The 13,584-nt window shown below is 43.2% G+C and overlaps 1 protein-coding gene across 1 annotated transcript in view; it reads left to right on the top strand.

Annotated features, from left to right (window-relative positions):
- The window catches only part of ABTB2 (ankyrin repeat and BTB domain containing 2), a 217,830-nt gene that overhangs the window by 142,289 nt on the left and 61,957 nt on the right, over positions 1-13,584 (top strand). Inside the window, exons 2-3 of the mRNA XM_032770696.2 lie at positions 10,028-10,174; positions 13,082-13,292. Coding sequence (XP_032626587.1) covers positions 10,028-10,174; positions 13,082-13,292 — 358 coding nt within the window. The remainder of the gene's footprint in view (positions 1-10,027; positions 10,175-13,081; positions 13,293-13,584) is intronic.

The following is a 13,584-nucleotide window of genomic DNA, read 5'->3' as shown; positions in this document are numbered from 1 at the left end:
AGCACCCTGTCTTGCTGAGCCAGACACTCTTGTCTACTTCAACAAAGACCCAGAGTCTGAAATACCTGCCCCAAAGCTGCAGGTTTACCTGAAAACAGCTCACAGAAGCGTGCTTGTCTTTAGCACCCAGATGCCCAACTCCCAATGGGGTCTAAACCCAAATAAATCCGTTTTACCCTGCATAAAGCTTATGCAGGATCAACTCATAAATTATCCACCCTCTTAACACTGTTAGAGAGAGATGCACAGTTGTTTGCTCCCCCAGGTATTAATACATACTCTGAGTTAATTAATAAGTAAAAAGTGATTTTATTAAATACAGAAAGTAGGATTTAAGTGGTTCCAAGTAGTAACAGACAGAACAAAGTAAGTTACCAAGCAAAATAAAATAAAATGCGCAAATCTATGTCTAATCAAACTAAATACAGATAAGATCCTCACCAGTTCCAGAATGCTCCCTTTTACAGGCTAATCTCCTTTTAGCCTGGGTCCAGCAATCACTCACACCCCCTGTAGTTACTGTCCTTTGTTCCAGTTTCCTTTAAGTATCCTGGGGGGTGGAGAGGCTCCTTCTTTAGCCAGCTGAAGACAAAATGGAGGGGTCTCCCAGGGGTTTAAATAGACTCTCTCTTGTGGGTGGAGACCCCCTCCTCACCCTGTGTAGAATCCAGTCACAAAATGGAGATTTGGATCACATGGGCAAGTCACATGCCCATGCATGACTCAGGACTTGCAGGCAGCAGCCATTACCCACATGCTACCTTGAATGTCCTCAGGTAGACTTCTTATGTGGATTGGAGTCTTCCAGGCTCTTTTGTCTGTTAAATGCTTCCTGATTGAGCACATTCCTTTCCCAAGGAGTGACCAAATGTTCTAACTAAGGCTACTTAGAAATCAAGCAATTATACAGCCAATGTTCATAACTTTGAACACACAAATGGTGCCTGCATACAGCTAGGATGAACATAACCAGTAGGTCATAACCTTTACATAGATACGTTACATGGCATATGTAGCAAAACCCTATTCCAGTTATATCATACATACATTTATAAGCACCCCCCCATAAAGCCTTATGGGGTATACTGTCACAAGTTCCGTGATATTACCCAGGCATTTAAGGATTTATGCTGACTGACTGTGGCCTTACACGTTTTCTGTACCATAATGTACACCAAATGTTACTGTAATAGCTCACCTAGAGCTGCAGAATCTGTACACTTTGTTCCACATATTTATGGAATATTGGGGCTGATAAACCAGGTTATTGCAGAGAGATAATGGACTTTCAGGGTGTCCTTAAGCCTGCTGTTTTGGATCACCTTTATGCTTGAGCCATATGATGCCTGTTGATATTTTGCTAATAATGGCCAGATTGTTTTCTAGAAGACAATGCTGGCCCTTGATAATGTTACTTAAGCCCAGACAAACTTTGGCTGCCAGTATTAGTCTTTGATGCGTGCATTAGGACACAAAGTATGTTCCACTCATGAAACTGAGAGACTGTCAGCTCTGCCTCGAGCTAAATGTAGTACTGATGGGCACTGTAAAAGTTTCCGCACGCTCCCCTGCCAAACAGTCATGACTTTCAACACCCATAACTATTCTAGTCTTGGCACCAACCCCTCACCCCAGCCATCACCCCTAAATCCTGACCTGCACTTCTGCTATTTTAGACCAGCCCCCAAATCTCTATCCTCTAATCTCTACAAGTGTCCTGACTACAGCACCCCCTACTCTCCCACTCCTGGCTATGCTTGTGCACGACAGTCCTGACTGGTGTGTCACATGGAGCCCTGGCTGTCCCTCAGAAGAGGCTGCCAGTTGTGCCAGATTATGTATATATGTGAGGGGCTTGGTGTGCAAAGATGACCACAAACAATCAGTCTGAGACCACAAAACTCATTTTAATGTGCGTGTGTGTGAACTGAGCTGATTTGTGCCCAGCAGTTTCCGGAGCTGAACAGCTAAGACAGTGGCTCTTAAACTGTGCACCACTGAGCACTTGTAAATAATTTGGGGACTCTTCTGTCTTAGTGGTTAAGCCTTTCTCTCCCTTCCCCCGTCTCCTTCCTCCCATTTGTTTTGAATTAAGGTATGATTGTTAAATGTGGATGCTCATACATCTGACTGCTTTTGATTCCTCTTACTGCTGACAGAGCCCCACTGAATGATGTGCCCATCTGCTTTGTAATCACTTCATGCAAAACTGTTACTTTTCCATTAGTTATCAATTATAAGGACTCTTCTCCCATCACATGCTTCTTTCCCAACTCCTGTCTTCCTAGCAGGGTGATACATGACTGTACCTGATCTCAGAACATGACATGTTTACATTTGTATGTTATGGGAGGAACACTTTGGCTGGCTGGTTTTCTTTGGTGTACTCTTCTATCAGAAGGAATAGTAGAATATGGCTGTGATGATGTCAGATTTCATAAAACCAAGCTGACTTGAGCTTTCATAGTACTTGGATGAGAGCCTGCCAAGGAGAAAAACAAGGGGCTCCAGGATATGGCATTGACTTGGTAGGTGGTGCTCTTTGTTCTCCGTTAGTTCTGAATCAGTGTAGCATGGCATTGCAGTGTGAGACAGAAATTAATGGAGTCCCTCACCACTCATGGTGTTTAAGATTTATGGCACTTTTTATAGAAAAAGGACATCGGTCTTTGTGTCCCACCCAAACTCCAATATGGCTAATTAGAGTTGCAATTGGATTAGAGCAGTGGTGGGCAATCTGCGGTCCATCAGTGTAATCCACTGTGGCTGCAAGACAGTTTATTTACATTGACCGTCCGCAGGCACAGCCCCCCGCAGCTCCCATTGGCTGCAGTTTGCCATTTCTGGCCACTGGGAGCTGTGGGAAGTGGTGCAGGCTGGTTGCCTCTTCCCACAGCTCCCATTGGCCGGGAACAGCAAACCACAGCCATTGGGAGCTGCAGGCGGGTGTGCCTGCAGACGGTCAATGTAAATAAACTGTCTCGCAGCATGCCAGCGGATTATCCTGAAAGGCTGCAGGTTGCCCACCACTGGATTAGAATCTTTTTGATTTCCTACGTGAAATCCTGGCCCCATTGAAATCAATGGGAGTCTTGCCACCAACTTCAGTGGGGCCAGGAGTTCACTCTTCTGTCTCTAAAATGTTACTTCTACAAGCCTATTGGATTCAGGTAACATTTGACCTCTGTAAATGTTCCACATGGAACTAATCATAAGCCATATATTGCAAAATTGTCTTGATGCCCTTGACAGAAGACATTTTTCTTTCTTGTTTTTGATCCTCTTGATGGATCCTATGTATTATTTACATTTTTTGTTTGGTGCATATGTGACTCATACAAAATGTATCATGATTAAGGATAGGTAAATGGCTAAATATGATCCTGAATCTAGTGAGTGCTCCCAGAGCTGTCAAAAATTCATCTTTAGGTTTAATTTCCTGAAATGGATCTTTGTCTCGTGTTTATTTTGTTTGTTCATGTTATGGTAATATCTAGGAAGTCATGAATCCCACTGTACTAGGCATTGTACAAACTGAACAAAAAGACTGTCTTTGTTCCAAAGAGGTTATTTTTGTTCTGCCCAGAGGAAAGATATTTAAAACATATGTAATTTTATTGGTTTTATCTAAAAACAAGTAAAAGCGCAACACGTAACCCTCTCCTTCTCGCCATACTCCCCAACATATGCCCTGTGGGATAGCGATATCTGTGTTCTGTAGCCTAATATATCCTGAACCAAGTTCTTTAGACTTTGTCACACCTTTCATATAGAGTTAGTGCCCTGTGCAATCTCTACAAGAAATCCCAGATGGCAAAATTCCATTGCTTTTCAAACCAGTCTCACTGGCTCTTTACCACTTCTGAGAAGCCACCTCTTAACCTCTAAACATCATGTAACCATTTGGAAGACCTCAAAGAGCTGACAAAGTAGTCACGAAGCTGTCCTCCAATGCGAACGATTTAGATTACAGCAGATTTCTGTACCAACTGCTTTAAAGTGCTGTGAAGTCTAGAAAACACAGTGAAAATCTTCCCATTGGAGGGTCCTTTTCCATAAACATCACATGCAAACAACCCAGAAAGCGTAACAACATACAGATAAAATGTCATGGACATGGGTTTTCATCCCTCTAGCCTGAAACCTCCAAACAAAATCCAGTCAAAACCTCCTAGTTCACCTTCTTTTGATCCCAAATCATAATTGTCATGTGATTTTGATGCCAAACAGTAAATGATCCCAGCTTCACTCAAAACTCAGCCCAAGAGTCACTCGCAAAGTTCTCAAACCTTTTGACAAATCTGACTGAACTTTGAGCTTGAACCAAACACCACATCAGGTGGAAACTGCAGAGTTGCATGACCAGCTTGCTTGGGAAGTGGCAGCCCACCAGCCATAACAGTATTCCCCCTGCACCACTAAAAGCAACAAGACGTCGAATGGTATGAACGGGTTTTGTTTTGTTTTGTTTTGGTCCCTTGACCCAACTCAGATAGCAGAAGCATTTTTCAGTTGCTCTTAAAAAGCATCAGATTACAGACAACAGTTCAAAAACCTTCAGGCTAGCAGAATAGTTCCATTCTGAAGAACTGCTTACTGGAACTTCACCCAGTAACTGCCTTTTAAGAGCCCTGGAACAGATTTTATGTATTAAGTGAAGTAGAATAAACCTTACTTTATTCCCAACTGCTATTGCAAAAGCTATGGAAATACCAGAAACTAATTCCTGTTGTTAAACGTTTCCTTGATCACAGAATTATGAAGGTGCTTCCAGTTGGGCTGCTGTATGTACTGCTACCTCCCAGTAATCTCAGAAAAGGTTGCTGCTTAAATTGTTGTGATTTTAAGGCCTGATCCATCCCACACTGAAATCAGTAGAAAGACTTATGTTGACTTCATTGGGAGTTGGATTAGCTCCTTAATCTCTTTGGCAATAAAAATATATACATAATTTTGTGGCCAGAATACCAGCTCCTGGTCAGGAATGGATGAGAGTCGCACAACATAACCCATACAAGATAAAAATATTTTCTAGACAACAAAGTGTGCTGTTCATGGATCTTTGCAGCATAGTAATTAAAGGTTGCTTTGGTTGTTGTTTTGTGGGGGAAATATACCCTTGAAATCCATGTCAACTGTAGTTTTACTCCCAGATTGCAAGTAAAAAGAGAATGTTCAGGCACGAATTAATCTAATTGAGTTATATTTTGCTTATTTAGTTAGCCTTGATCAATATCAATATAACCATAAATAAAAATATATAAAGCCAAATCTAAATTCCTAAACAGGCCCTACAAATTCGATCAGAACAATTTACACTTAATATTTTGCATTTTTATAGTATCTTTTATCTGCACATCTCAAAACACTTTTACTAATATTAATTAAGATTTATAGCACTACTCTAACATCAGTAAACATAATTAGCCCCATTTTATAGATGAGGAAACTGAGGCACAGAGAGGCAATGCCAGTTGCCCAAGGTTGGTCAGTCAGTCAGTGGCACAGCCACTCTTAACTCCTTTTCTAACCACTAAGAATATGCTCCACTCCCACCTTTACAAAGTCATGATACAAAAGTAAGGTTAGTAAGGTGTTCGCAGTTATAATAACATATCCCAGTGTGACATAAAAGCATGTGACATTACCAAATCAGAATCACCATCAGCATCTCCAGCTCAGAGTGAGATTTATACATTATCCATAACTCTCAGGGGCAGCTCCAGGCCCCAGCACACCAAGCGTGTGCTTGACGCGGCAAGCTGCAGGGGGTGCTCTGCCGGCGCAGCGAGGGCAGTAGGCAGGCTGCCTCCGGTGGCTTGCCTGCAGGAGGTCCGCCGAAGCCGTGGGACCAGCAGACCCTTCGCAGGCAAACCTCCAGAGGCAGCCTGCCTGCCATGCTTGGGGCGGCAAAATCCCTAGAGCCGCCCCTGACAACTCTGAGAAGTGAAGTGAAGCATCTGTCTGAGTTTCTACTTTTTTGTCAAATTTACACCATTTCAGAAAATTATTCCACTTCTAGGTGGGACTGTGTTGTTATCTCTGCTACAGAACATTTCTGATATCTGCAGTCAGAATAATGTGTTGCAGTGCAGTTGACTCTATCCATCATGCATGTTTGACTCTTGTAGGTTAAAAGACACAAGATCAGATTTGGTTCCGTTACGAGTCCAACCCTAATGGACTCAGTGTGGCTACTGATCCATCTGAGACTCTGTTCCTCATCTGCAAAGTGAGGCTAACAGTACTTCCCTACCTCCCATGAAGTGATGGGGACTACAGAAGTAGTACCAAAATTAGCACACTAAAGTAGGGTGTAAAACAAGCTGTGGCGAATATTGTACTCTTGCCGCACAGTCAGTCACTCCTGTTAGTCTCTTGAAAAGTTATGAGCAAGAGTGCTCTTTCTCTCCACTACAGGGCCCATTCATCTCCAAGAAAGAATGCAGTGAATGTGAAATGCAGTAATGAGTAAAAATAAGATCCTTATGAAAGACGGGTACATGTGTGCACTGCTCTCTAATGAAGAGAATCAGAATTGCTCACATGTGTATCACGGGCCCTATATGGCAACAAATATAGGAGATTCATGTCAATGGAATTGCAGTTGTTTATGTTGAAGTTGGCTTCTGGCCTTTTGCTTCCTTCAGCCAGGCCACCAAGTGTTTCAGATGCTTGTTGCTTGCTGGGGGAATGGGATGTATTACTCTGGCCAGTTAAGAAAGGGTGCTGATGTGCTACACAGGAAGCTCTCTCCAGTCCTCTTTCAGAAGGATGGCTATTATGCTGTGGAGCCTTGCAGAAAGGGGAGGCTACAAGGGGGAAAGGGGATGGTTCTTAGGACTCAGTCAGAGACTCAGTACCCTTCAGTGGTGAAAAACGCACACACTGCTAGATTAACAGGAAAAACACTTTATAAATGCTATTGCTGTGTCTTAAGGGCCTGATCCCAAACCCATTTATATCAATGGAATACCCCCCCAGACATCAGTGGGTTGTGGATCAGGCCTTAAGGACTTAATTTCATTCTCATCTCCCACTTAAGTAACAGGCTTATCTCTCTCCCAGCCAGTGGAAGCATTAGACCCTAAATATTTTGCCCTCTAATACTACTATCCTTTGTGGGCAGATATGAGTGACTTTTCCCAGTGAATAAATCACTTTTATTTCTGACTACCCACAACTGCCAAGCCATAACCTGAAAAGCTAAGAAAATTTGCTTGATTTGTCTGCCCAGCTTAAATCATTCTAGAAAATCTTTATTTGTAATTAAAACAAACAAACAAACCAACTTTCCGTTGAAACCGTTGAGGGAGGAAGCAAAAGGGGGGATGTATGATCTGCACTGAAAGCTTTTTTTGTTTTTTGGCCCCACTTGTTTTATGAATGCAGTGGTTCTCCAACTTTTGTACTGGTGACTCCTTTCACATAGCAAGCTTCTGTGTGGTACCCCCCTAATACATTAAAAACACTTTTTTACATATTTAACACCGTTATAAATGCTGGAGGCAAAGCGGGGTTTGGTATGGAGACTAACAGCTCACAACCTCCCATGTAAGAACCTCATGACTCCCTGAGGGGTCCCGACCCCCAGTTTGAGAACCCTGTATTAATGTAACTGCCCATTTCTGTTTCCACCTTCGTAGAGTTATGTGCTCCATGTGAAACTTTTAACAAATCAGCCCATTTTCCTTCTCCCACTGCTGTAAATTCAATCCATATGCCTTTAAATGTCCTTTCATAGGATTAACATGGAAAAAGGAAGTGGGCTCATGCTCTGTATAGGGGTAGTGTGTAGTGCTGTGTAGGAGTGCAGTGTAGTGAGAGAGCACTTCCAGTTTGCATATGTTGCTCCTATTAATTCTTAGAACTTGAGCTTCCTAATTATTCAGGTTAGAGACCATTGGCAGGATTTTCTGCGTTAGCTAATAGTGATGTACAGTGCAGAGACACAGCAGGATAAATCATTCCCTTATCCTCAGAATGTGCAGGAAGTTTTTGATGCAATCATTGGCTGTGTTACTGAGCAGGATGTGAAGAGGATGTGTCCCGCTGAATGGGAGAGGGAGGGAGAGATCAATTCTGTATAAAATCTCAAAAGAAAACATCAAGACGAAGTAACAAAGATCTCCCAATGTGGTGCAGGTTAATTGGCAATTATCTGCTTGATGGGGAGGCGGGGGACTGACATGACAGGAGGTGGCTGCAGATTTAGAATGAAGTAAGTACTCTCTACACCTAGGACTGGAACAGTAGGAGTATTGCATTAGCAGAGCTGTGTGGGAAAAAAAGACTGAATAGCTTAGGGTGCCACAGATCAAGATTGAGGTGCGCTGGCAGAGAAGTGTATGCGGTCCCAGGTCTGGAATAGCAAGGAATTCAGCAGGTTTGGGTTGAGATACATTGATGGAGTTGTGTGATGGATCTAGGAGTGGAATTATGGGAGCTGCTGCACATCAGGATTCTAGTGCAATGGTTGAGTTGCCTGCATAAACTCGCTCAGGGTATGGCTACACTTGCAGCTGTACAGCGCTGCTGCGGGACCACTCCCACAGCAGCGAGTGTGGTCGCACCTCTCCCAGCGCTGCAGGTACATCACCTCCCCATGGGGATTAGCTTACAGCGGTCACTGTTTACACTGGCGATTTCCAGCACTGTATCTTGCAGCGCTCAGGGGGGTGTTTTTTCACACCCCTGAGCAAGAAAGTTGCAGCACTGTAAAGCACCAGTGTAGCCAAGGCCTCAGTGCCTGCTGACATTATGACAGGCTCTAAACAGTACTCACACCCTTCACTTCTAGTCGCACCAAACTCTCACCCAATTTGTCTCTGTTTTGTTATAGACAAAGGAAGAACTGTGAAGTGATACACAAGGCAGATTGTGGGTTCTGATCACCACTATATAAATTGCTTTTGTTATTGACACAACTAGTCATTTTACATCAGTGCTCTTGTGAAGAAAGTGAAACGTTTTTAAAAACATGCTTAGCCAGAGAGAGAGAGAAGAGACTGTGTGTGTGTGTGTGTGTGTGTGTGAGAGAGAGAGAGAGAGAGAGAGAGAGAAGTGTTTCCAATCGAACTTCCTATTTGGGTCATTTGTAGAAATGCAAATAAATGCTTTTATGGGCAAGTTTTTCAAAATCAGCTTCCAAAGTAATTTTACATGCCCAAATGTTCACACGCACAAAAAATCTAAACGTATGCATTCAAAACTGTCTGTTGTCAGATGCCCAAATGAGATCATTAATGGCCTCGTTTTCAGAGGTGCTGAGAATCTTCAGTTCCCATTCACTTCAGCTGGGCTTGGCAATTATGCTCAGCAATCCTAAAAATCAGGTCATTGCATCCAACGATCTGATTACAACTATGCAAGTTCAGCCTGTGGGCACACAATCTCATTTTTGCATATACAGTTTTAGGGTATGTCTACATAGCTAAATAAATAAAAGACCCACAGCAGTGAGGATCAGAGCCTGGTTCAACTGACTTGGACTTGCGCTGCGGGGCTAAACATAGCAGAGTAGATGCTAAGTTGAGAGCCTGGGCTCTGAAACCCAGCAATGGGGGAGGGCTTTGGAGCCCAAGCCCAAACATCTTCACTGCTATTTTTGGCCCTGAAATGCAAGCCAGTCGGTTGACCCAAACTCTGGAACTCACCAACTGTGGGATAATTTTTTTACTGTATAGACCTATCTTTAAAGGCTTCTTTAGACTCTCCACAGCTTTTATTGTAATTTTACAAGAAAATAATTTTACAAACTCTTTGTTTCCAGCATTTACAGGCTGCAAACAGTATCTGCATTTGCTCCCTAGAGCCCAGCTGCTCTGCTTCTGCCAATCAACAGCACTAATTGGTTCCACAGACCTTCTGAGCTCTGTGGCTGAATGAGCAGCATGTGTTGCATTCCTCAGTCACGGCTACAAACAGAAATCGGTGCTTTCAGTATTTCCATCCATCCCTGAATGGTGGAGTATTCCCCTGCCCCTGCAATTTCACTTGCAACAGGCCTGTTCTCTGCTCTCCCCAGGTGTGCTGTCTCTGCCTGCCTACTTCAGCCCCTACAATGATGGCTCCATAAGCAGCGATGGACGGGCAGATGCTTATGCCCAGCTGGAGCTCCGAACCTTGGAACAGTCTCTCTTGGCGACTTGCGTTGGAAGCATCTCAGAACTAAGTGAGTTTCAGCTGTAACTGATCGTTTGTTTAAACAAAATATGAGGCCTGCTGCTATTGAAGTCAATGGCAGTTTTGTCATTGGCTTCAGCATGAGTGGCATTGGTTCCATGTTATGTAAAATGTAATTGTTTTAGGGAGCTGTTTGTGGAAATCGGATTATGCCATTAGGATGTTTTATGCTTAATTTGTGCATAAAATGTCCCTCTTCCAGCATTTTATTCTTTGTTTTAGTGAATTCAGTGCTGGTAAAAGATCTGTTTCTAGCTATGTGGGTGCTTAAATGGCTTTCATCAGCCTAATGTCAGAGCACCAGAGTAACAGCAGTTAGTCAAATGGTCACAACTTCACTTTCTAGTTGTTGTACTCTAGTAGATGCTTTAGGGGAAAGTTTTTTGTTTTAATTGAAAATATAAAAATGGGAAGAAGGAAAATCCTGAGAATGCTTCTGATATAATCAATTTGGTAAATCTCTTTTTTGTGAACAAACCCCAGATTTTGGGCCTAAACTACTTGACAGTGCCGCTTTAAAATAAACCAAAATGATTTGTGTTTTCCTGGCCTGGTTTTCCTTGCAAAATTTCTGCTGGCACCACTGTCCCAATCCCCATCATCCAAAGGCTAATGAATATCAGGGGCTGGCCAGGCCCAGAGCTTGTGGTTTCACCATTTATTTTGCAACTTGCCTTAATTTGAGGTTTTTCAAATTCTTTTAACACACCTCTATTTATGCTGGAACACAAGGGAGCATTTGTAGCATGGACCCATGATTGAACACAGCTTCCTCTCCCTCTTTCCTAGTCGCTGCTTTGGCCAGCTTAGTCATTATGTCTAGTGAATGGATGTCCTGATATAGTCACCTACTGATTTTAAAATATGGTCTGGAGGTTGCCAAAGAAGTAGGGAGTGGGATGTTATTCTTTGCTGAAAAACTGAGTTCCAGATGCATTTCTTTTCTGATCATGTGGGATTCCGAATTAGCACCAAAACTAGAAGATGCATAGGACTCTTGTAAGAATGTTTGGGTCTTAGGGAAAGATTCAGGAGCTGCAGAAATGGAAAGGCGGAGACATTAGGAGGTTTTTTCCTCTCTGGAGTCTACTTGTAAAATGAATTTACTATGCAACGAATGAGTGCACAGCTTCACGTTGCAAAGTAAGTTTTTAACACCCCATCGATCTGACTCACTAATAACTCCATAATGCTCAGACATACAGTAGCCATATGTTTCCCCAGCATGTGTAATATCAATCCCTAAAGTGTTCAGCTGGAGGCATCGTAGTAAACTTGGTCTTTTTTCTGTTAGACTTAAGTGGATTAGCCTAAGGACATCCTAAGAACTGCACTGGGAGTTGGGGTGGGGGTGAATTCACATTTTGTGTGGCTAAGTTCACGGCGCCATCTCAGACCCAGCTTGGTGTTGGTGGCTATTTCAATTCCGCCCTTTCCCAGAATTGTAACCATAGAACACAATGGAGGAACATTTCCTGTGAGGATTCTAGAGGACTGTAGAACATAAAGCAACACAAGATTCCCAGGGAAAAAATAATCTTGTGCATATATATATATATAGTATTCTATAGTAGTGGTTCAGACTAGTGCTACAGGAATACCACTACTGTAAATTGTAACATTTGAGGCCTTTACTGTCAGGCTACTGTAGTGTTTGTAACGTGGAGTGTGCTATGTTTAAAGCAAGTGTCAAATGAACACTCAGGATTTATATAGCCAAAGGTACTCTCTGCAGGTGCTAACCCACCACAGCTTCCTGTTCTGAGGGAGAAGGGTTAGTATCTTCTTAGTGTCAGCTGTGTAACATAAACTTTCCCCCTCCCCATTGCCTGGTCAGGGAGTCTTCCAATTATTGACACAGGAAGGTTGATAACGGTTCAGAATCCCCAAGAACTGAGCAGCTCGGACGGAACTGGATGCTTTCTCCTTGGGTTTAGACCTCTGTCAGCATCAGAGAAAGACTTCCAGCAAGGTCTATGAAAATCAGAGAGATAGAAATATAAGGACTGACCCTTTAATAAGGGAGATGGATGTTGTTACTCCTTGGGAGCAATCTTCAGCTATAGAACAGTGAGGAGGATAAAAGAAGCAGACACCAACAAGAAGGGACTTCCAGCTAGGACTTTCCCTCTCTCTGTCATAAGAACCATAGCAGAAAGTTGGGACTTGAGGGCTAGTTAGGTGGGATCAGACAGCTCCAATGTAGGGAACTGATCTGGCCTCAGCTCCAGTGTAGGGAACTGATTTGGCCTCATAACATGTAGAGGACAGGGAGAACCAAAACAAGCAACTTACATGGACCCTGCCTCTGTCCCCTTACATAAATTATGTTCCCAACCCAGTGCTGAGGTATGATCTTACAAATGTATTTCATTAGCCAGAGGCAGGCAAGAAACCCATGGATGTCGCTTCAGAAGAAAAGAAACAGCATTAAAATAGCAAAGAAAAATAATGGAACGTCATCACACCGATTTCTGATGACGGGCAAGTTTAGCAACTTAGATAATAGTTTAATTCCACCATTGTCTAATAGTTAGGAATTTAAAAGGAAATAAAATTTCCATTGCAATAAACCAATTGTTCTCAACCTATTTACCACTGTGGGCCACATATTTGGTCCACAATGTGTTGTGTGGGCTGCATCCAATACTGCCAGTGTGGCCCTGAGGGTGTCACATGGGCCGCAGCTCGGTGCTAATTGGGCCACAGGTTGAGAACCACTGCAATAAACTAGAAAATGGCAGCTCCAGGACCTGCCTATTGGCTTAGTGGGTAAATAATAATTAAACACAAAGAAGGCTTTCTCAGTTGCCAGTGATTTTATTTAGCTGAGAAAATAAGCAGATGGGTCTGGATGAACATTCAGAAATGCTTTTTCCTGTCCCCTTTTGTGCAGGTGACTTGGTATCGCGAGCAATGCACCACATGCAATGTTTGACCACCCTCCACCCCGGCATGAGCCCTATTCGGCAAACCAGGCAACAGCAGCCTATTACCTGGTCCCCTGATGCCCTCCATACCCTCTACTACTTCCTACGCTGTCCTCAGATGGAGTCCATGGAGAACCCCAACCTGGATCCGCCAAGGATGATCCTGAACAATGAACGGTAGGGAAGTCTGTTAACTGTTAGAAGTAAGGAAGTCAGGCCAAGGCATCCTTTTGCAGAATAGCTCAGGGCTTATGTGCAGTGCAGTTTGCAGGAGGCTATCTATCAGGCATCAGTTATTCCTGCTGCCCTGCCAGCATGTGTCAGTAGCCTTGCCAAGTTTACAAAGTGTTAGAATTGGAGCCGGGGAGCAAGCTGCTTTCTCAGACAGTCTTTTCCTAGCAAGACATATACTGTATATCGCCAGCAAGGCTTGTCTAGGGACAATGCCAGGAGTGCATGTGGCTGTCTA

This window comes from Chelonoidis abingdonii, chromosome 4 (genome assembly GCF_003597395.2).
Source record: "Chelonoidis abingdonii isolate Lonesome George chromosome 4, CheloAbing_2.0, whole genome shotgun sequence".
NCBI lineage: Eukaryota > Metazoa > Chordata > Testudines > Testudinidae > Chelonoidis > Chelonoidis abingdonii.
This window is presented reverse-complemented; position numbering and strand designations above follow the sequence as displayed.